Source organism: Sipha flava, unplaced genomic scaffold (assembly GCF_003268045.1).
Source record: "Sipha flava isolate LNK unplaced genomic scaffold, YSA_version1 36_pilon_pilon, whole genome shotgun sequence".
NCBI lineage: Eukaryota > Metazoa > Arthropoda > Insecta > Hemiptera > Aphididae > Sipha > Sipha flava.
Window position 1 is genome coordinate 1,694,855 of NW_020273076.1, and position 23,371 is coordinate 1,718,225.

Below are 23,371 nucleotides of genomic sequence, written 5' to 3' on the forward strand. Positions count from 1 at the left end.
AAATCTATAGTTCCTGTTATACCAGACAAAGTATGGTTCAACGATCTCATACTTTCCAGATCCCTCGTAATCAAATTTAATCGATTATGCATTGGCCACCATTTCTTACCATGTTTCTTGCAAATTAAATCTTAATGATTCCCTTCCAGTGGTGCAAATATCGGGAGTATTGGGTGTACAATTCACAGAGACCCCCGGTTTTGGAGAACCTCGAGATATTTTCTGATATTACCTTTGTCTTTTACAATATTTTTACTATAATTTGTAATATAAATATATTATGTTATCTGTTTTAATACAATAACAATAAATAACAATATAAGTCTGGACATTTTCATATAGACCCCTTATCGTCAAGTTGCGCCACTGTTCCTTTTACTGCACACTCCATTTAGAAAAAAAAAAATGTATATTCTATCTTATATTCTCTTTGACTGCTCTTCCTTACCTACCAAACGCAATATCCTAATTAGTCTCTCAATAACCTATTAAATACTTTCAACATCCTAAATTTCAAAAGCTCCTCTCATTCTAATTATTTTCTTCATTCACAAGGCTGATTTCTGTATACAATCTTTTATTATTTTAATCATTTTATAAATGGTATATTATTGTTAATTTGTCATCTCGTCGATTTCGGGGCAAAAATAAATACCAATACTAAAAATAAATTAGTAACACCGCCGATCAAGACAATGTTAATGATGTTGATGCGCGAGACCTTGGCGTTAAACGTGTTAAATATTTTAACTTAAATAATATGGCTAAATTTCAGTAATTTTACTTAGATTAAGAAAAAGCTTTTGGCGCCCGATGAACATGAACAACACCTCCCTAGGCACGGCCCTGGTTACGGAAGACGCACTGTGCCGCACTTGAGTCCGGGGAAGAACTATTAATCGGAGATCAATTAAAAATAAAAATAAAAGAGAGGGAGATTCATATAGTTCTTATATTTTCGTTCAACACAAAATGTTAAAATAAAATACTAATATCAATGGTGATAATTGCGTAAAATTTCACATTATTTTGTTGAACATTTGTGTAGGTACGTATAATTTGTTTAATTCCGTTTGGATGTTTGATAAGACTTATATCGTCGTTCCCGTGCGGTCAAGGTGAAATATACGTACCCGGACACCCAAAAAAAAAGAAAAATAAACCAACCCGTTAGATCCGTCCTCCGACCGAGGAAGGACGCGAGGGCGTCACGAAAAGCGAGCCTATCCACTTACCCGGGGTTCCGTGGAACACGGACAACCTTGTCGCGGGACCGCGTGCTGAAGGACCACGCGGGACGCTGTCACCGAAATCGCGGTATAGGGACGGTATATCGCACGAACTGTTGCCCGGAAACGACACCGGTGCGGGGAGGACACGCGTCGTGTAACGTAACCGACCGCACTATTGTCGCGACACGTGGAAACCGCGCGAAAACGTCTTCCGGCCCCGGCAACGGCAAACGTCCAACATCCGACTCGGCGGTGCGTCGTCACGCTACTGATGCCCGGCGAACGCGTCGCCCGCGGTCTTCCCTTGGTTCGGCCGCGCGCGTACACCGCTTGATAGACCCTTGCGGGTGGTGAAATATTTCCAGCGCCTACAGACCGGATACCATCGCGTTTTTCGCCACCGCCGCGTTAAGTTCAACTCAACCCGTTGTACACTTATCATAACGCATACGTACGACGTGTACCGAGAAACGTGTAATGAAGAGGAAAAAAGAGAGTGAGAGTGGGACGGAAAAAAATGTATTTTCCCAACGATCCACCGGCACACCTCCGTGCGTAGTATTTCAGTCCCCGTTGAACATGATTAGATCGAAACAAATTAGTACCATCGTAATCAACCGATACGTTCTTAGAACATTTCTTAAACGATTCTTTCGAACGCAATCGCGCATTTATAACAATCCCGGGTGTCGAGTAACCGGTGTTTTGAACGATAATATTATTATTCGTTTTGAGTTTTGGTAACGTTATGTCATGATATCTCGGCTTTGTTACCAACATCGAACGCAACGACAAGCTTTATAGGTTTTTTTTGATATATATGTTTTTTCGCAGCAGCAGCAGCATCAGTTTTAAATTGTTTGCAAAATGCTTAAAGCTCTCCCGTAGATTAAATACAAGACGTTGATGGTACTCTTTAAATAAGTAAATTTAGCCAATGTTTACAGTAGTTTCCCTTACTCGTGTAAACTAATTATTATTTTTCTAATGACAATAATTTCTATTCAGATCCTATAAACGTTGTTTTCTTTTAACTAGACTCGATTAGATATTATAAAACACGATCAGATTTAATACATTTATCTCTAAATAATAATACTAAATTAATGACTAAATTGTTTATACCAATAATGTTAAATTATCAATGTATTTTATTCGATGGAAATTCAGTATTGACTGTATAGCATATAACAATTATAGTCGTCTAAATAATTGAGTTAGTTGACCTTTGGGTCAATAGGTTGATAACCATTAGGCCGATAATAGTAAAAAGTAACCTGGTGCTGAGGCCGACAATTAATGGGTTGACATGAAAATATGTTTCTATAACTTTTATATTATGAATTATATTCTTATATCTATACATTTCTACTCATAATCCAATGTATAAGATTATAACAAAACAGATGATACAAAATATCGTTAACACGAAATTAACAATAAATGCATTTTTTTATGAAGTATACCTGACTTATAACATATTTAATTATTTTGAATTGTATACCACAAATTTAAATTTTTTTCTTTATTTTTCAATAAATATTTCATTCAACATTTTTTATTAATATGCAAAAAATTTATTTATTTAATAATTTAACTTAAGTGTTAGTTTATAGTGTATAAACTATAATTTATTAAGCCAATCGGTCGTTAGTTATGAGATATGTTTGCTCGATATACTATTTTGCCCATTGTAATATTTCATTGGTGATATAACATTTCGGCCGTTGGTAGTGTGGTCTGTCTGCTTAATGAAAGTCAGGCCAATGTCGTGATCCAATTCTTAGGTCTTAGGTATAAATTAGGTGCAAATCGTATCGCATATTTTTCATACTTTTTGCAGTTTTTATAACAAAAATAATAAAACTTAATTATCAAGATCGCATTGGAACAGTTATGCGAAAAAAATTATTAGTTAATAAAATAATGTTGAAGGTTTTGGCTCTACGGACATTTACGACTGTGCTTTTCGTTCCCCATCATCAATTCTTCTCGGCGATTTATACGCAATTAATTAATATATTTATTGTATACATTTTTTTACAAAATTTATACTCAATAATAATATATTATATTTTTATTTATTAATTTCTTAAATCGTTTTTTTATTAAATCTGATAATTTTGGCTATATTCACCTTAAAATAAAACAATTATTGGTAGATTTAACCTCAGTTAAAAAAAGAAATCCTATTAGTTATGTGTAATACATTACAAATACATAATTAATATCATTAATTTTAAAAGTCGTATTAATTGAGATGAAACAATAAACATTTTTGTACTTTTTTTGTAACAAATGTTCACACAATTTCTAAATTAGTAAATCATTTGGAAATTGCAGCAAATTATTACAGTAAATATTAATATTTGATTATATAAATATAATTATAACAATTTGTGTTTTGTACTATTTAAAATACCATTTATTTAAATGTTTTTTTCACATATTTACTTCAAACTTTTTACGCCACCTACCACTGTAATCGAGAAATTTAATTGAAATATTTACATATAAATATGGCCAAACGTCTTAGAGATTATTTTAACCATTTTAGACACACTGATTTCTGATCACTTAATTATAAAGATCAATACATTCGTAATAATACTGTTTTATTTTTAACGTACATATAAGCCGTTTGCGTAAAAAATATAAATGGATTATGTTTAATATAATTATAAAATGTATAAAGATATATATTTTAATAATGTTTTTAAACAATTATAAAAATATGATTGTGTAAATAAATATTTATTTATGTCAAGTTCATTATCTCAAGTTAAGTAACTATAGTCAAAAAAAAAAATATATATATATATATATATATATTATCGTCGTTTTGTAAATCATCTAATATTTGTATATCGATAATAGGAGCAACAGACAAACGCCTTTTTACTTTATTCTTTGAGTCACTCATGAAATATGTTTATAAAAACTTTGGATCTTCTGGATTATTGGGTAATAGAGAACTAGCCAAATGGTGAACTTGACCTTCAACTTAAAATGTCGGCATAAAGTTTCCATTCTTAATTTCTGTCGCACCAAACGATATCATTTGAAAAATCGAATTATACACACGATGTTTTGAATCTTGATGAGAAAAATTTGGAAAACTTTTTAATAGTTCAAGTGAATTATATCTGCAATTTCTTCCAAATAAATTTTCGCTCCAAAACAGCAAAGATCTCAAGGTTTGATATTTGATAATTGTGGTTTTAAGTAATTGAATAAGATGATTATGATTTTTCTACGAAATCTACTAACTATCCCACAATGGCTCTCTCTTTTATTTTTTTGATAAAATCATTGTGGCACCAAGTTGTCACACGTTCTTCACCGCTATTTGTAAAATAGATACGGACAAACTTCAAGTCATCCATAGATATTGTCATCAACAACCCAATTTATACCTGGCCAGTACTCTAAATATAATTTCAAAATTACGTCCATAGATGTAAGAACGCCAATCAAAGCCCCATATGTTATAATATGGAAGCCTAGTATAAATTCGAGTGTCTCTACGCAAAAATAATTTCGAATCGTCAGATTGATCAGAATACAAATACAACTTTTTTTGATGCGCAACACGTATTGGGTGTTATAATGATAACATTTAAGACCTATTTAAATGGACATAATATGTTCATTGCACCGATAAAAAATTTAGAATACGAAGAGTAATTAATGTCTGGTGCATATTCTAATGCAAGATGAACAAATGATGCTCATGTTAACACGTATCTGGTTCGCACTCTCTCTCGATCTCTAACTCTAAATGTGGCTATGTGCTATTCATGCGCTACCTCTGTTATGGATATTGCTTGTCGTAGATATTCATCGCACTGTTCTCGAGATGTCAGTGCGTGACTCACTCTTGTATTGATTCTTTGAGTTGTGTTTCTTGCCGTAATTTAATTGAAGTTTTCTTTCGACGCGTTCGTGTTGTGTCTCTCCGTGTCTCCGATTGTGAATGTTAGATTTTTTTGATGGCATTAAAACGAAATATGATTCATCAAATAAAAAGCAAGCAAATAATACATATACGTTTTTAAACGTTTATGATAGTACAGTTTATTATTACCGAGATAATAATAAAAGTGTCAATAAACTAACTTCACCGCCATATGTTTTCTTGAATTTGGCGTTTCCATTATCTTCCTGTTTTGTTCCAAGTGTTATACATCGGTAACTCAACATGGAAGAAACATTCCTATAAATTAATATCTTGTACAGTAATCAAAAAAATCAGTGAGTGTCGTTTTTGGAGAAGAAGATAGTCGCTCTTGGAAATTATTTTAATACACCCTGAATAGTGGGTCGGTGAGGTCCCTTTTAATGTTTTTTAATTTGTTATAGTAAGCACATAAGAACAAGTGCCCATTCGTGCCTTATCAAGTTTACAGATACTTAATTTTCCTTTTTTTTCCTTTCCCACAAAATGACCACATAGGCTACCTATGTTCATCTTCAAAATCTAATTTTTTTCTTTGTCAAATTTCATCAAAATCGGTTAAGTAATTTAACTGATACAACTCGTCGACACATCATACATTTTATCAACTGTAATAAATATTTGACTTATTTGGTACACTTTCTAAACATTTTTTACTTACAAACCTTGTCCTGAATATTACATACATAAAAAGAATTCATTCAAATCGGTTAAGCTATTTTTAAATAATTTTCTTACACCCATGAGCAATTCGTTTTTTCATTTATATCACTTAATCAAACTCAAGTATATGTACTCGTGGTGTAAAACATTGTATTTTTATATTTTTTTTTTCATAATTTAGATTACAAAAAAAGCATCATTAACTTCACACGAGAATGTAATGAAATACTAGAAAACGAGTATTAAATCCGTGTACAATTAGTTACTAGGTAGCATCATAATGGTAAGGTAAATATATTTAAACCCCAAATGTTTAACATATTAAGTAGAAAGGATGGTCGAGTGTAATATTTTATTTCTTTTCCCCCGTCAACTGACGTTGTATATGACTTATCAACAAGGAAAATCTGAACATTTTTTTCATAATTATATTTAAAAATATGTTATTTTAGAAACTGCGGTTAATATTGTTTACCAGGAAAATATATAAAGGACAATCTAGAATAAAACAAGTTGGTGAAAATTTTGTTGAAATTTCGTTAAAAATGTATAGCTCATATTCAAAATGCTAAACATTGTTAAACTATTGTCTTACTAAACCGTTCAACAAACTAATTAAATAGTAATAGTATGGAATATACTAAATCTACACATTATTTAAATATCGATTAGACTGAATGAACTATTTACTAACATGGCGTTGAAACAATATAAATCTCAATCAATAACCCTAAGATAATAGCCGTTTATGACGTTTATGTTGCCTTAAAGCCCGAAGTTTTGAAACTTAAATATCGATGTAAAAAAAGTAAGTAATTTTTAAAGTGTGTATTTAAAATATTTTAATTTTAAATATTCTTTACTTTATAAGGAACAATATTGTTCCAAGAAATTCTTGACTTAGCAAAGTGTTTTAGAGAAAGAGATCAGTATAAACTATATTATAGTGATGTAGCCGAAACCAGCATTATAGCTAGATTACGAGGTTTCAAAAAGTAAAATTGTAAAATTAAATAATAGATTCCGACAAATAAAATATACGAATCACGTTCTCAGCAAGTAAAAGCAAATTATACACTAATTATTGTGTAATCGTGTTATTTACCGAAATGTGTAAATGAGGTTGTACACTTTTACTACATTCTTCTATTTATCTTTATACGTATATAATGTATAAACACCGCTTAAATATTGAAAAAATACAATGTAATTAACATTCATAACGTCAAAAAAAAAAAAGAAATTATATAGATTGAAAAAATATAAAAAATTACATTTCAAAAATAAAAATAAAATTATCAGTTGTAAAGTACTAAAATATAATGTACCAATATTTCATTAAATCTGCATGCTGAGACGACATTGAATATAACAAATCGTTTTGAATACAACCATAAAAATTAACTAAAATATATATATAGAATGTGATATAATACACGTATTACACGTCATAATAGACCGTAATAATGAATGTAAAACATTTTTCTTAGTTATTTCACACCAAGTGTTGACAAAAGGTGTTAAGACACAAAATACAAATAAATAAAAGGTTATTTAATGCATAAAATATTCTATTACAAACAAATAAATTACTAAAATCTAAATCAATGTACTCATAATTCAAAAATACATAAATAAATAATTTAAAATAATGTTTAAATATTCTTAAAAGTACACTATGAGAGAATATGCCTTAAATAATACGACAATAGAAACCTTCCAAGCTGTAGCATGACATTACAATATAACCCTTGCATGAAGTACGAACTGAAAATATTTTTATTCGGCAGTATTCATAAAATACGTTTGAGATAGTTATGGGATTTATACGAAATCACAAGAGTAAAAATAAAAAAATAATAAAATTGTTTGTCGACGCATAACAGTTAAGATTTGTAATGATAATAATATGCTTGGAATTCGACAAGCCTGTGGCAAACCGTCGATTCTCACGCGTTTTGACGATTCGAACATTTTTTTAAGTGCATCTTATTTGCCAAGTAATCGATGTTAGCAGTAAACGAGAAAAGGTGGTTTATAAATCGAACTACATCGTGTATAGTTCAGGTTACCGTAAGACGTAAACACGAAATTACGGTTGGACGGTTCGTCACGATTGATAAGTTATCAACGGGTGTTCCTCGTGCAGTTTTAAGATGTATAAGAAACTTGTAGAAAAATAAAAATTGAAAGTGTAACAACAAACGAAAAAACGATAAATCCCCTGTTGTTTGTTCGCGAAATAACGGTTGACAATTTACAATTCACGGTGATAACGATTTAGGAAATAACTGATCGCATCAGTACTAATATTTATCGGCTTGTTTAGGTGGGAACAGTACAGGTACTCTATTGCCGTTACAAACTACCTACACATTTTTTTACTTTATGTTTTCTATTACATTTTCTTATACGTAGACACGTTACACACATTAACATTAACTATAGGAGGAACTAATTTTCAATAACGACGGATACTATCATATATTAACTACCATATACATAAATGTATAATATATGTATATATAGATAGATATATATATAAAAGCATTTAATTCATTTACAAGTTTACGTCACAATATTTTCATATCACAGACCGTACGAGTCGGACATGATCGATAAGCAGAGATTGCTGGAAGACTGCGAGTTAAGTGTATCTTTATTAAATTTAATTCTACGCCGTACAGACGTGATTTACATTGTACTATATGCGTTAAATACACGGAAAAATAACGATCCGAACTTTGTCCTCCAGCAAACTCCTTGCTAGCAATAAAATAGAGTGAAATTTGGGTGGTTAAGCATGTGAACAACTACGATGATTCGGAGTCACTAGACGTGTTTTGACCGAGCGCCGTCTCGATGACCACCTGCTTAGCTTCTTCTCCGTTACACCTGAAAAAAAACACAATAATTATAACAGAAATAAAAACAACGACCACAACAATAATATCAACTACTTTCTAATAAAGTTGATTCGTCCCATACCATCCCGAAAATTAACTGTTCAGTTTTTATCTTGTACGATTCCGTTGGTTACTATTAATCAAGGCTGGGCAAGTTAACGATTTTTTTTAACTCGTTAAGTTAAGTTATTTTAAAATAATAAAGTTAAGTTAAATTAAAAGTTATTTATTTTTTTTTGTTAACTCGTTAAGTTAAAAGTTAACTTAGAAAAAAAGTAATTTAACTTAGTTTAAAGTTAAAATTTTCTAATTTGCGAAAATAAAAAAATGCACACATAATATTAATTTTTTTACGCTCAAGAAAATTACTGGGGAAATTTAAAATGATACACAAAATTTTTAGCTAGCTATCAAAAAATCTACTTTTCTAAAATAAATCTTAGTCCAGAACTCATACTCAAATCAATTTACAATTTTAATAATGAAATTGAATTGGAAATTATACCACAGTTGTTTTGTTATTAATCTCTCATCGAAACTCGCTCTCATGATATTTACTATTTTCACAAAATATTCTTAGGATTTCCATGGGTTTATAGTGTTTATACAATAACAATGTTATAAAAATATAATAATAAAATATAGCTCATATAATGACTATTAATGTTATTTTTCATACTATTTTCGTCTACAGGAAATTCATATTAAAATATTAAATTATAAATATACTAAAAACCACATTTAATAATTACATTATTCTTTGCACTAAAATTAACTTAATTTAGATACTTTTAAATAAAATTACCTTAAAGTTAACACGTTAATTTGTAAAAAAATTAACGAGTTGATTAACTTATATAAAACTAACTTAAAGTTTTAATTTGATTTTAACTTTTAACTCGTTAATGCCCAGCCTTGCTATTTATAATTTGCGAAAAAATTCATCTTTTATATTGAAAACGGATACAACTTGATATATATTTTAATTTTATTACGAATACCCATTTTGTGATAAAATTCATTTTTAATCAGCTTATAAAGAAACATTAAGTCTTTTTTCCAAATCTCAAAGAGGGCTATTATATGACGTAATCACAAATGTTTGATGTCATTCGCTATATAAATTTATAATTTCGAAAAAAAAAGATTTTTCATCAAAATTAATTGAATTCTTTTAGTGTTATTTGACATTTTAATAATTTACAGAAATTTATGCAGTATCACATGTTTGAAAATACGAGTAAGGAATATTCGAAAAAGTTATCCAGAAAAAACATTTGAAGATTGAATAAAATCGAAGTATAATAACGTCAGCGAAATTTTTCAATAATTTTAATCGTTGTTACATAGAATTGGAATTTTATTTCGATACGATATATTTTTCAAATTTTTAATAACAAATATTTTAATGAAATATTAAAATTTCTGAGTTTTTATTATAATTTACTGAAAATTATAAGTAAAAACTTTATAGTAACATTTAAAAACAGCATGAATTCTGTAATAAACTATAAGCTGTGTTTAGAATCATCTTCCGCTTAGATATAAAATTTAATTCACTTCTGTACCTATAAAGTATTGCGATCAAATGGACCAAATAATCCACGCTCTTTTCTATAATTAAATAATAACCTAACCAACGTATGATCATAGCATTATTTTCTCCACTAAATTTGATTGTGAAATTTGCATTTTAAAACAATTAAGTTTAATTAAAATGAATGGAATTCTTTATAGATTGCAACATATTGCAATGACTGTAACAACTGAATTTATTCGTAAATTACTCAGTTACTCAGTCTTAATTTGCTGCATATTACTTTACTTAACTTCTAATCGTTACAGGGTAGTTTAATTAAGAGAAATATAGGAGGACAAGAAATGTTTCAACCCCTTTCCGGCAAATCTCAAACTTAATTATACACCTTATTTTTGATCCCAAAAGTTATATTACCTAATTAATCTTGACCTACGAACAATCCCCTACTAAGAAGCAATAGCGAAGAAAAAAAATTTGGTAAAAAAAAAATGTAGCTATAGCATTCACCTTATAAATACATTAATTAACCGCAAAACTTACGAACACGCCATGCACGTTAATATATTATATTTTTATATTACAACAATGCACAATTGGTAAAAAAGAGTTAATATCCTTCACAGCATTGCAAGAAGTTAAATACATAACGTACAAACGTGTAAATTAAAATCATTTTATAAAATATATATAACGTCGTGCGAGGTGCGTATGACAGAAAATATAATTGTGAACTCAGTCGTAATAACAATACAACGCATTGGCAAAAATTAATTGGTTCTCAAAAATAATTATTAGGTACCTACTTATTCCCACAATGAAAGTTATTATATTCACACAGTTACACTAAAACCGTCGTTAAAATAACTGTTCAAGTTCAAAGACTTCTCAAAGAATTCTCAAACTCAAAAGAAAATTATAAACACAATTATATTTAAAAATTCGTTTTTTTCAAAATGTTAAATGATTTTATTGTGTATAGCAGTGTACAATTAGTTCCAAAATCTTTGTATATAAAATATTTGAAATTTTAATTCAAAGAAAATTATTTAATTTAATAACATTATTTTAGATTTTTTTATATAATATGGTAGTACTTAGCAAGAATAATTACGAGTACAAAAACTAAGATATTTTTATATTCTATTAAACATTTCTACCATATTTACACTTGATACTATTTGTTTTTGCCAATAATCTCATATTAAATAAAGGCACACTTATAAAATGTATTTGTCTACACAAACTTATACTTCACTAATTAAAAATATCAACATACAGTTTTTTATAAAAACTTACCCAAGCAAAAATTTAAATATTCATAATTTATATTTATTTATGATCATGACTACCATTTAAGTCCCAAGGACATAATAATTAATGACACTTTAAAACAACATATAGTTATAATTAACGTTTTAAATTAAATTGTAATTTAAATGTTATGTAATTAAATTTACTTCGTATATGAATAAAAATAAAATATACAAAGGTATTTAATTATAAATTATATATTTTTAACATATATATTATAACTGTACAATATAAATTACACAAGTTATTTAAAAATAAATTATTTATTTGAAGATATTTAATTATACAATTTTTAACTGTTTAAATTCAAGAGTTGTAATATATATAAATAAAGTTAAACAAAAATATAAATATTAATATTTTGATATATATAGATATTATGTACAACCGCCAAAAATATTATTTTTATAAATTTTGTCCATACTGTCCATATTAGGCTAATTTCAATAAAACTGTTCACAGTTTATTTTAATTGTAAGATTTTATTTGAGATAAAGAGCTTAAGAATCCGTGCGAGTTATTAAAATTAATTTAGTTCTAGTACATTTAGTGACAAATGACCTTTCGTATTGGTGACGATAACTTATATTTAAAAAAATAAATGCTATTAGAAATCGATTTTTATGTAGGGCAATTCAATTTCTGTTTATCAATAAAAATGAATAGTCGAAGAAAGTTACTGTGATAATAATATCCAATTTCATTTTATTCTGAAATATAATATTGAAGTATTGAACATTATTAAATTATTATTGCTACATATAATGTTATATAATTAAATGAGCTTTTAACTCTTAGGCGAATGTATTTATATAGTATATATAATATATATATTATATATTAACAATAATAAAAATTAGTTTAATCTTTGATATTATGTTAAGATTTAAATAAATATTATATATAATTAAGGCTAAACTCACACGGACGAATGGACGATTTTTTTCTATTTTTGAGGTATTATGCTGTCGATGATATCAACTGCTTATGAACCATTTTTTTGTGGTCGTTAAAAGTCCAAACCGACGACGATAGAACTACACCAGAACTACGTGAGTTCCATATTTTTATTATTTTTGTTTTTATACATTTTATTTAGAGTAAAAATGGACTTAGAAGAGGAATCATTATTGTTACTATTATCACTCCGAAGAATGCAGTGACGTAGAAAAATAAATTTTTGGATCCATCCTATAATTAAAAATAATAATCAAAGTCAGTTTAGATTTATTTATAATACGTTAAGAATGTTTGTTGAAAAATAAATGTTTAACAATATTTTCTTTGGAAATAAAAATACTTATAACCGAATCAGTGATTTACAAAGTTACTTTTCATAATATTAAGAATATTTTTTGGTATATTTTGTAATAATTATATTTTATCTTTATCTAAAAACACTGAAATTAATAGGTACGTATATCTAAGTATAAAAGTATTATAAATTATGACGATTTGATAACACGAATTTGACAAAGCGTATCGAAACGAATATACATATTCATAACTTATCTAAATTTGATGAATATATTTTTTAGTTTTTAGTTTTAATCCATCATTAAATTATAATTGTCGTTTCTTTTAAATTTGTCTCATAATTTCCTGTACTTTTTTGAATTTAATTTTAATTCAACGATTCGTGACTATAATATTTCATTTTAAAAATGCACCGTTTGTTTAACATATTATTCAAGCATCATATTATGATATGTTAACGAGTTAATAACGTCTTGTCATTCGAAGAACGTTAACGGTGTGCCGAAGATTAACAAACAGTACAAAACGGCATGATATTAATAACGTCCGTAATTATAGTATTACTTAGAACAATAAAAGATATGTAATAAAACGTTCATGGAAACTAAAGGGACATGCATGAAAAGATAAACATAGTGCATCAGTACACTTAGACAGTGGATCATGGAGAGAGTAAAACGATTTGCTCTACTTCCTTTCGATTTTCCTTACTGAACCCAGTCAATCGCGTTAACCTCGATCCGAAAAAATGAACACGACCCCGATGACAGAGATCCTATAAAAGAAAATTGTCTGATAACTATGGATTTTCAGAAACGCTCTGATTGAGTGCCCATTAGTAACAAATTAGGAATATTATTTCCGGTCTATCAGTTGATTAGAAGAGTTCTGACGGGTAACTATCAAGATAATTTATTTGGATATCAAACTGACCGGTGTTTCCACCTAAATGAAAAAATATAATGAATGATATACTGCAGAGGTGGTCAACATAAATAGGTTCGCGGGGCATACAGATAAATACAATAATACCAAGAGCCAAAATGTTTATAGATACATCTTATATAATTTGATAATTTACTATAAATTTATACTAAAAAAATTAAAATTCATTATATTAATAATATAAGAAGTGAATTTTAATTTTATAAATAAAAACGCGAGTTACATCTGAGAGTTATAATGGCAAGTTGGCCACTATATTATATTGTATATAAATAGGAAAAAAAATAATAAATACGTTAATACGTTGATAAACGAATAAATCGATACAGAATGACCAGAAAGAGGCGTGTTCGATCGATTTCATAAATTGTTGTAGGGAAAGATTCACGTAAATCCGATTACACCGGTAAACAAGAATTATGTTTCAATTTTAGATTTTTATGAATAAACTGGGTTAATAAATGGGTTTAAAATGGTTGTATACGAATTAAAATATTTTAAATGCATCATCAATAATAATGTCTTCGGATTAACGCATGTTATTGCTGTTACGTGCATCAAATACTGATAAATATGTAGCGTTAAATCGTATTGTTATTATACAAACCCGATGAATAATTATTGTATACGTCGATTTATAGAAAATGGGTTTAATACAAATAAAAAAAAATAATAATTCAGTTATCAAGCATAAACATTTGATTCATGAATTATAAAAATATGCTATTTATGTACAATAAGATTAGCCATTTTCTGTTTTTTTTTCTCTTTCACAGACACACACACATTTTTGTGAATTTAATCAAACACCTATAAACCAATAACAGTAATTGCTTTTTAAACGCTTGAACACATTGATTGTAAAATGAAACATTTTTTTTCGGTATAAATTTTATTTTTTTTTAATCAGATTTGCATATAGCTATACTATTTAGTTATTCTAACATATTATATGATTAGTATTATAATGTTCGATGAAAAATAAATAAATAATACCCTTTGAAAATCATTAGTATTTTGACGAGTTTTAATAAGTGACGTGTATATTAAGGAAATCCTTGAAACTAAATGTATATCTATGCAAACATTGTATAAAATATTATTATCTTAAGCATGTAATATAATAAGTTGTATAAACGTTTTGTTTTAGAGCTAAACTGATATTGATTTAGAAGTAATTAAGTTAGTATACAATGTATAAATAAGTCAATCGTTTATAGCTTTTCGATAAACTTAGGTATATGTTTTATTACAAATTATTGTGATTATAAACCATAGACGTTTGAGTGTCATGCTAAAGTTCCGAAAAAGGATTGACACCACTTTAAATGCGCAATATCTTAATAGAACGAACGATAGAAAAACATTATGAATATAATAAACATATATTGTTACTTATTGTTAGGATTAAAATCTAATACATGATTTCAACTCCCCACCCAATCATGTTTGAATTCTGCTAGAATTTAATACAGAAGGCGTTGTAAAGTAATTGAGACAGAAAACCAATTTATGGATTTAAGAATCCGTTAGAATAATGCCTAAAAAAATGTTTGTTACTTGAAAAAATGAAAATATCAAATTTACCAACGTTTTATAAAATAATAATAACAATAACGTGTTAGAAATCGTAAAATAAAATTATATTCAAAACGAAAACTATATTTTCTGGAAAATTAAATAATATTAAAAGAGACGAAGAAGAATTAAATTATATCTGGGTTTCGATATCATCACGTCAAAATGAATAATATCTACCACCAAAGAATTAATGTCGATAAAGGTTTTTCTATATCGATTAATACTTAAAAATCCACGTTCGTATCATTAAACTAAGAATCCCATACGTCCCGTATTTGATCTTGTGTCCCAGTGTTCCGACACAAATATAAAAATAACACTTTTATCCCGTATTTTGTATAGTCCATTTCGTATGTACCTTATTTTAAAAACTACATTTCTTAACGTCATTAAGTTTTATAAATGTTATATTATTGATAAACCATAATATTTAAATCAATTAATAATTAATAATAATTGATTATATAAAAAAAAAAAAATTAAAAAAAATAGCTAAGTCACCTAATTATTTGTTTTTAGTTTTAATTATAATTTTTATTTGTTTGAAGTATCAAATATTGTGTTTAACTTAATTATATAGTATATAGTATCTAGTATATAGTATATTTAGTAAATGTTACATCGAGGCTAAGTATTATTTTAACTCCCAAATTTTTACAAAGAATTTGTACAATAAACATCACATATTTAATTTTATAATATATTAATTGGTAACATAAGCCCCTTCACCCCCTCCCAAATTAACACCAATGCAAATTTACAAATAGTTATGATTTAAAATGCCCCGTATTTTTAAAAAATAAATCTGGGATCCCTACATTAAACTGTCAGTCCAAATTGAGATTTTCGTAAACTTGGATTTCAACTTGAATGTAAAAAATCTGTAGAACAAGTGTATAATAAAAAAAAAATCCGAAGCGTTAACAAACCCAGATGAAAAACATTAGTTTAAATGAAAGATGAAAAAAGCACAAGCTACAGCAGGGCTAGATTTAGTGGTTTCTACGTTAAAAACAACTATAAGGGATCCAAATAAATAACCAATATATAATGTTATAACTATACAATATTTATAACCTTCAAAATTTCATTTAATATTTTATTTCTCATCGAGTTAGATGACAGCATTTTAGTTGCCAGATTTCAGTCTATTTTTAACATCCACACTGAATCCAATTAGCTTACGGTCTATGAAAAATAATGAACGAAAACGCAAACCATAATTTAGTGTTATGTAAATAAAACTATAAAAGCTCTTCAGATGAGATTTTCGATTCCGCGCAAATATTTTGAGGAACCAGACATTGTTTAAAACCGTATTGTCATACGATTTTCCGACGGACAAACGAGACGAACGTGGAGTCGACGAAAAACACGGAAAGGACGTGCGATCCAGCGATTCGGTCGGTAAGACCGAAAAGCCAACGAAAAAACGACAACACAGCATTCCGGTGACAACGGCGTCAAGAACCGGTCGCGAACATCCCGACGGGAATCGATCGTTATCCGCGAATCTCGCCCGGCGCGCCGTGATCCGTTTCGACGTTAAACCGTTCGTCGTTTTCCCGTTGGCCTGTGTCGCGCGTTGCAACGCGCTGGTACGTATTGCGGTGCGCGTCGCCCGTGAACGTGAAAACATCGCCGTTACGGTTATAACGACACACGTATACGTTGTTCCGTCGGCCCGTAGCACGCGAAGACGACGGTTTCGGTCGGCGGCAAAGCCGTGAAAAAAAAATCCGACTCGACGTCGTGCGCGCGTCGCTTACGATTCTCGCCGAAGTCACGGCCGAAACGTTTCCGTGATGCACGAACACGAGTTTTGCTTTCGTCCGTGCAGTTGCGTGTACCCGCTGGACGACGAATCGACCACCACCGAACGCTAACCCGGAACGTAGTCATAGAATAGTACTCAGCGCCGCGCGATCGAACCGTTGGGGTATTCCGGCCGAAAACAATAGGCAAAAACAATGTCTACGGTGAATTCCGCCCGGGAAAATATCCGAGTAAAAAAAGGTACACGTAAATTCCGCCCGAAAAAATATGCCGGTACAAAAATGGATTAGTAAATTCCGCCCGGAAAAATAAATATTTTTAAACTAAACGTTCCGTGACTGTACGACGCGACGTGTTACAGTACTCGAAAGACACAAAGTGTTCAAACGAACACGGATCAATCGTATCTCAGACGACAATCGTCAATCATGTCATATCATATCAGCTTTGCCACATATTGTGGATCTAATAATTGGAAATATCATAGATTAGAAATATTATAAATTGTGTTCAGTACACGCCCTAGAGTCTTATACGCTTATACGCTATAATGGCTCAATTTATCGAATCAGAACGTGGAAATATACTTTTCGTATTAGACGATTTTAAATTTTCTAAATTATATGTACGATGTGTTTATTGACTATCAATTGTTTTCGTGCGGAATTTACATGTTTGTTTCTTTACTTGTATTTTCTTTTTTTTTTTTTTTTTGGCGGAATTTACATATACCTTATTTTACCTGTAGTTCATATTGGGCGGAATCTACCATTTTTGGGCGGAATTAACATGCTCCCGAATCGATTCGTACGAACAATAAAATACAAGGTGTTACGCGAATTGAATGGGACCGCAATAAGCTGCCAATTTTTTTTCACATAAAATGGCATAAAATAAATATGTTGAAAAAGTAAAATTTAATTTACAACAACATACAAATAAACTAAACTTATTTTAATCAATGTTTATTATAAACAACTAAATCTGAAAGAAAAAAAAATAGAATTGATTTTTTTTTTTTTTTAAAGGACTTCGCTAAAAGTAATAGTACCCTCGTCCATAATGCGGCCCCGGTGTTACCCACCAGCACCTACGAACGGCATTCGGCGCGCGCATTATTAAGTTAAACGATAATAACGTTTGCAGTACGTCGTCGCTGACGTCCGAAGGAATGCACCGGAAGTGTTCCGAACTTTTTCCACGTATATTATCCCGCACATTCATCGGACATAATATGTACATAATCGCACTTCCGATTCCGTTGCGTTACGCCGCGTTACAGCGACATTGCACTCGCGCGCGTTTGAGCGTTGCGTTTCATTGTTCGTCGTCGGAGCGTAAAAACGTAATCATCATATTTCGTGGGCACCCGGGTGCGCGTCTTCATCTCGCGCCGTCGTGGTCAAGGGGAAAAAATGAAATACCTTCACCGTATTTTGTCGTTTTGAAATTTCGATCGCCGCGTCCATACGCCACACGCGCTCCGTATCAATGGTTTAAAAAAAATAAAATTGAAAAAACTGTTCAATGTGTAGCTCGGAGCGGTCGTTTCGCACGACGGCGTTCGTCGGGTTTGACGATCCCCGACTGCTGCTGCTGCTGCATCTAATGCTGACGAGTGACGACTGTTACAACGAATTTTATTCATCCACAAACTGGAAATATGAACAATGCAAGACTGTGCGAGACGAAGTGCACGTTTAATTTTTTATTTTTTTCAACAATAATTGCGAAACAAAGCCAACAGTTTTTGCTTCGTTCGGATCGTATAAAACGCGTTTCATTTTCACCGCTGCAGTCACGTGCATAATTATCGGTCGTTTTTACGGGGAGTTGTTTATCAATAAAATATCGTACGGACTAGCTGTTAAAGCATACAGACGAAATGCAAAGAACTTTTTTAACGTAAAAACCTTCCAAGGGGTCAAAAATGGGTATCTCGATATTTCACCGCAATTAATTCACCGCGCGTACAATTCATCGTATATATATATATATATTTTTCTTATATGATGGGCCATTAAAGTTTTTCTTATTGATACAAATTGATTTCCTTATCCAAAATTCTAAATTTAAAAATTATCAGATTGGCATACAAGTTATAATGCGATTACATACGTTACTGATTATTGAATTATTGTGTCAGTATCGTCCAGTACAAGTATCGAGGTATAAGAGATTGTTTCATTTTATGGTTATGAATAATATATCGTATATTAAAAATGAACGGGGTAAACATAAATTAATATTAAAAAGGTATATTTATATACTTGAAAAACAAGGTTTAAATTAATTAATATGGAAGTGCGAAAATTATCAAAAGATAATTATTGACAGATAATATAGATGATAGAATATATATGATAGATAGAAAATAAATATTGAAGATAATTGAATGAACAATAATTATACTATTATGTTATTATTTAATTATTAATAAATTGTACTATATCCACGACGAATTTTAACCGGTAAATTGTAAACACGGTGAAATGTTGACAATGAATATTCGCACGGTGAATTATCCGCAATCCTATATTCATCATTCCGATGTACCCTTAACAAATAATAATAATACAAATAAAAATAATAAGATAAGACGTCCACTTGCAGGAGTTGTATTATTTTTATTTTCGATCAGATTTCGAGATTATTCGACGTAGACATTTGTCCGCTGTGAAACGTTGTTCGTAAATAAAGATCTTATCGTTAGTTTTATTAAGAAAATTGCGCACTGATTAGGGCAAATGTTGACGGTAAACCATAACCCAGCTGTACATTCCTTTCCGGTTATAACGGAACCTTGTTGAGCATTTATAGATCATTAAACATGACGTGATCGGTAATGGTTCGAAAAAGAGAAAAAAAATATTTCATATTATGAAATGTATAATATATGATGACTATATACGGCCTGAAATATCTTGTCTATATTGGTCACATATCGTGCTGCTACTGAGAAAACCAAACTATACCTGATGATATTCCATCGTGTTTGTTTGCTACATCGTACGCGTTTGTCACTCATCGCAAATAGTTGCCATTGGCTATCAACAATGGCCGATTTCATCTTTTGTATCGTTTTCAGCGTAGTGTACAATCGACTCGGAGTTAACTGAATAACGTTATTTATTTCCATTTAGATGTGTGTCATTTTTCAAACATATTATTATTATTATTCTGCTTATTTCGTATTTGTTTTCCGTGGGTATATTATATACGTTATGTAGTATGTATCTACAGACTATAATGCACTAAACGAAACGGTTACTAAAGAAAAAAATAATAATAAAAAACATTAGGAATTATAACGGTATAATATTGTTCAAGTCCGAGGACACCAACCTTGAATATCTGTTAATTTATAGAATGCATAACAAAACATTTTCCTACTGGTCTCGCAATAGGTTATAAAGTCGTTGTATTTTTAAATAAATTTTCAACTCAATACCCGCAATCGGATGACTGTTTAGATACGTCTGAATGGTGATAATAGTAATTATTGCACGTCAAAATACACGAGGAACAATGTTACTTGGTTTGTAAACTGTATTACAGTATTGTCGTATTCGTCAAAATTAAATTAATTTCAAATATTCAATGATTAAACGCAGAAAGCGAAACGTATTTATATTTGATTCTGAAATTCAAATTATATGATAGGTACAATATTTAACATGTAAGAACATTTTAATTGTATGTTTATCATTAGGCATCACTACATTTCACTTTTCAGATCCGGAAATGTACAATTATTTCATTAATGACAGATGGCAGTACTTAAAATGAAAACAATCATATTGATAAGTATATATTTTTATGAAACTCTGATTTTAATGACTACATTAAAAACCGTTCGACAACTCAAAAAATGTGTCTTATACAGATAATACAGAAATAAACGTATTATCTAACGCCTATTTCAATAATATATATCTTTTTAAACTATTTTATTTCCATAATTTATTCCATTATCTTAAAATTATTATTATTATTATTATTATTGAATATGTTTTTCAAATATAGATATCCTAATTGAGATTTATATAATACATATACAGTCAAGTCGCGATAACTCGAACCTCAATATCTCAAAAAACTTGACAATTCGAATTGTGTTTTATTCCCCTAGAAAATTCTACCCCTATAATTTAGTTAGATATTTCGAATAATACATATTTCGAAGTGAAATTTTATCCTCCTTCAACTTCGAGTTTTTGCGACTTGACTGTATTAAAGATTTATGTAATAAAGATTAATTATTAATTAGTATACTATTTTATTTAGATTATTTTAATTATTTTTAACATTAATGATTGACAACAACCGTATGTGCAAAAAGAATGGAGCTTGGAAGGGATAAGCCCCTAAATATTTTCATACCCCCTCCAGATTAAGAATAATAAATCTTAAAATTTCGTGTCTGAAATTAACATAAAATTTTTATCGAGTCTCAACACATGAAATAATTATTAAGTACAACATTAGCAATTCTTGTTATTCACAATCCTCGAATTAATGTGCATGTATTCGTATTATTAATATAAATTACTGCGGATTTTTTTCGGAGGGAAACAATGAGGGCTAAAATTTAAGATGAACCTATAGTGGTGAATATTAACAAATCTAATCTATTTGTAAACTAGTAGATGGAGGCATAGTCCCTACAAGCTTGTGTTATTTTGATACTTGTAACCCCCTAAAATGTAAGCTCTAGTTTAGCTTACGACAATAACGTTCAGTTTTGTTAAAATACAGTAGTATTAAAAATACTATATTATACAGAATATTACATTGAATTAATTTAACAGTCAACAATTTAATATATGACGATATAATTTAGAATTCTATATAATGTTTCTTTATTTAATTGAAATTAATTTAATAATATTGATATTAGGTATGAAATATTTTTATTATTATTTAAGTATGTATTATGGTAGTCTGTAGCGCCTGGCCCATTTTACAATTTTATGTCACATATTATTTACATAATATGCTTGTGAAGTTGTGAATACAATTTTATTAACATTTTAAAAATAACTCTATCGACTCCATTATTAACCATAGGTACTTATATTGTCTGAAAAAATGACAGGTATTGTAGGTATTTACAAGTATATTATAGGTTCACTGTAAAGCGTTCGATAAAATTATTATAATCAGTTACGCACACCTTTGGGTAGAATAGAATTACTTATATATGTATTGAATACGACATACAATGATTTTAAATATTATTATGCCGTACTTAACAGTAACATATTTTAAATGTTTACTAATAGTGGCCGAATATAAATAATTATAATATTTTATTATAATTTGATGCTCTTGGTCGTACTTAGTGGTCTGACAACTTTCTCCATTGAAAATAAACGACTCTGAATATTATAATACGTAAACAATCACTAATTTTTTGTTGTTTAGTTATTTTTTTTTCTTACATTTAGCCCACATTATTATTGTATCGCCTTATTATTCCGGTTCATTTAATTGGCTTTAATTCTGCTTACATATAGCATATAAATCGACTAAACTCGTATAAAGACGGTTCCGTGACTACTAGAATCAGAACGGATAATTGATACGTTAACAAGAAGTGGTCATCAATAAGTCTAAGTGAAAGTGTGGCAGGCCACTAATGGAAAATGACATTGGATAAGATCGTATTCGAAGAAATGCAACTTCTAAAATTGATACCATTACAACTATCATCGTTTCATTTTCGATTTGATTGTCATTTAAACTCTTTTTAAGTATACCATTATGTCTCACTAAAATATAAAACAAATCAATTAAAAATAAAATAATTTAATGCCAATGAAATTCAAAAACTGTTTAAACTTTAATACAAAATAATTTAAATTAAATTATCACTCATTAATAAATAGTTAAGTATATATATTTTCACTTAAACCTTCTTATTTGCCGTTTTTCTGTTTTTAATTTTCCTGACAACCCAATCCATCGATTAAACCGTAAACGGTGTCGAGAAAAAGTTAAAATAAAATAAATTAATATGATCAATGTACATATTTGAATACATATACTCCTTCCACAGAGAGTTCTATCACGTATGGCCTCCATCCTCTGATATTTTTCATGTATTTGTAAATTATTTTATTATTATATATTTACAATCTAGTTTTGCAATAACATAGATTATTTGTTTTCTTAAAAATAAAGTATAAAAATACCAAAC

General features: G+C 29.3%; 1 protein-coding gene across 1 annotated transcript in view; it reads right to left on the reverse strand.

Annotated features, from left to right (window-relative positions):
• Positions 1-7,468: 7,468 nt before the first annotated feature.
• The window catches only part of LOC112687983, a 31,443-nt gene continuing 15,540 nt past the window's right edge, over positions 7,469-23,371 (reverse strand). Inside the window, exon 3 of the mRNA XM_025560995.1 lies at positions 7,469-8,748. Within this exon, the coding sequence (XP_025416780.1) occupies positions 8,667-8,748 (82 nt within the window). The 3' untranslated portion in view covers positions 7,469-8,666. The remainder of the gene's footprint in view (positions 8,749-23,371) is intronic.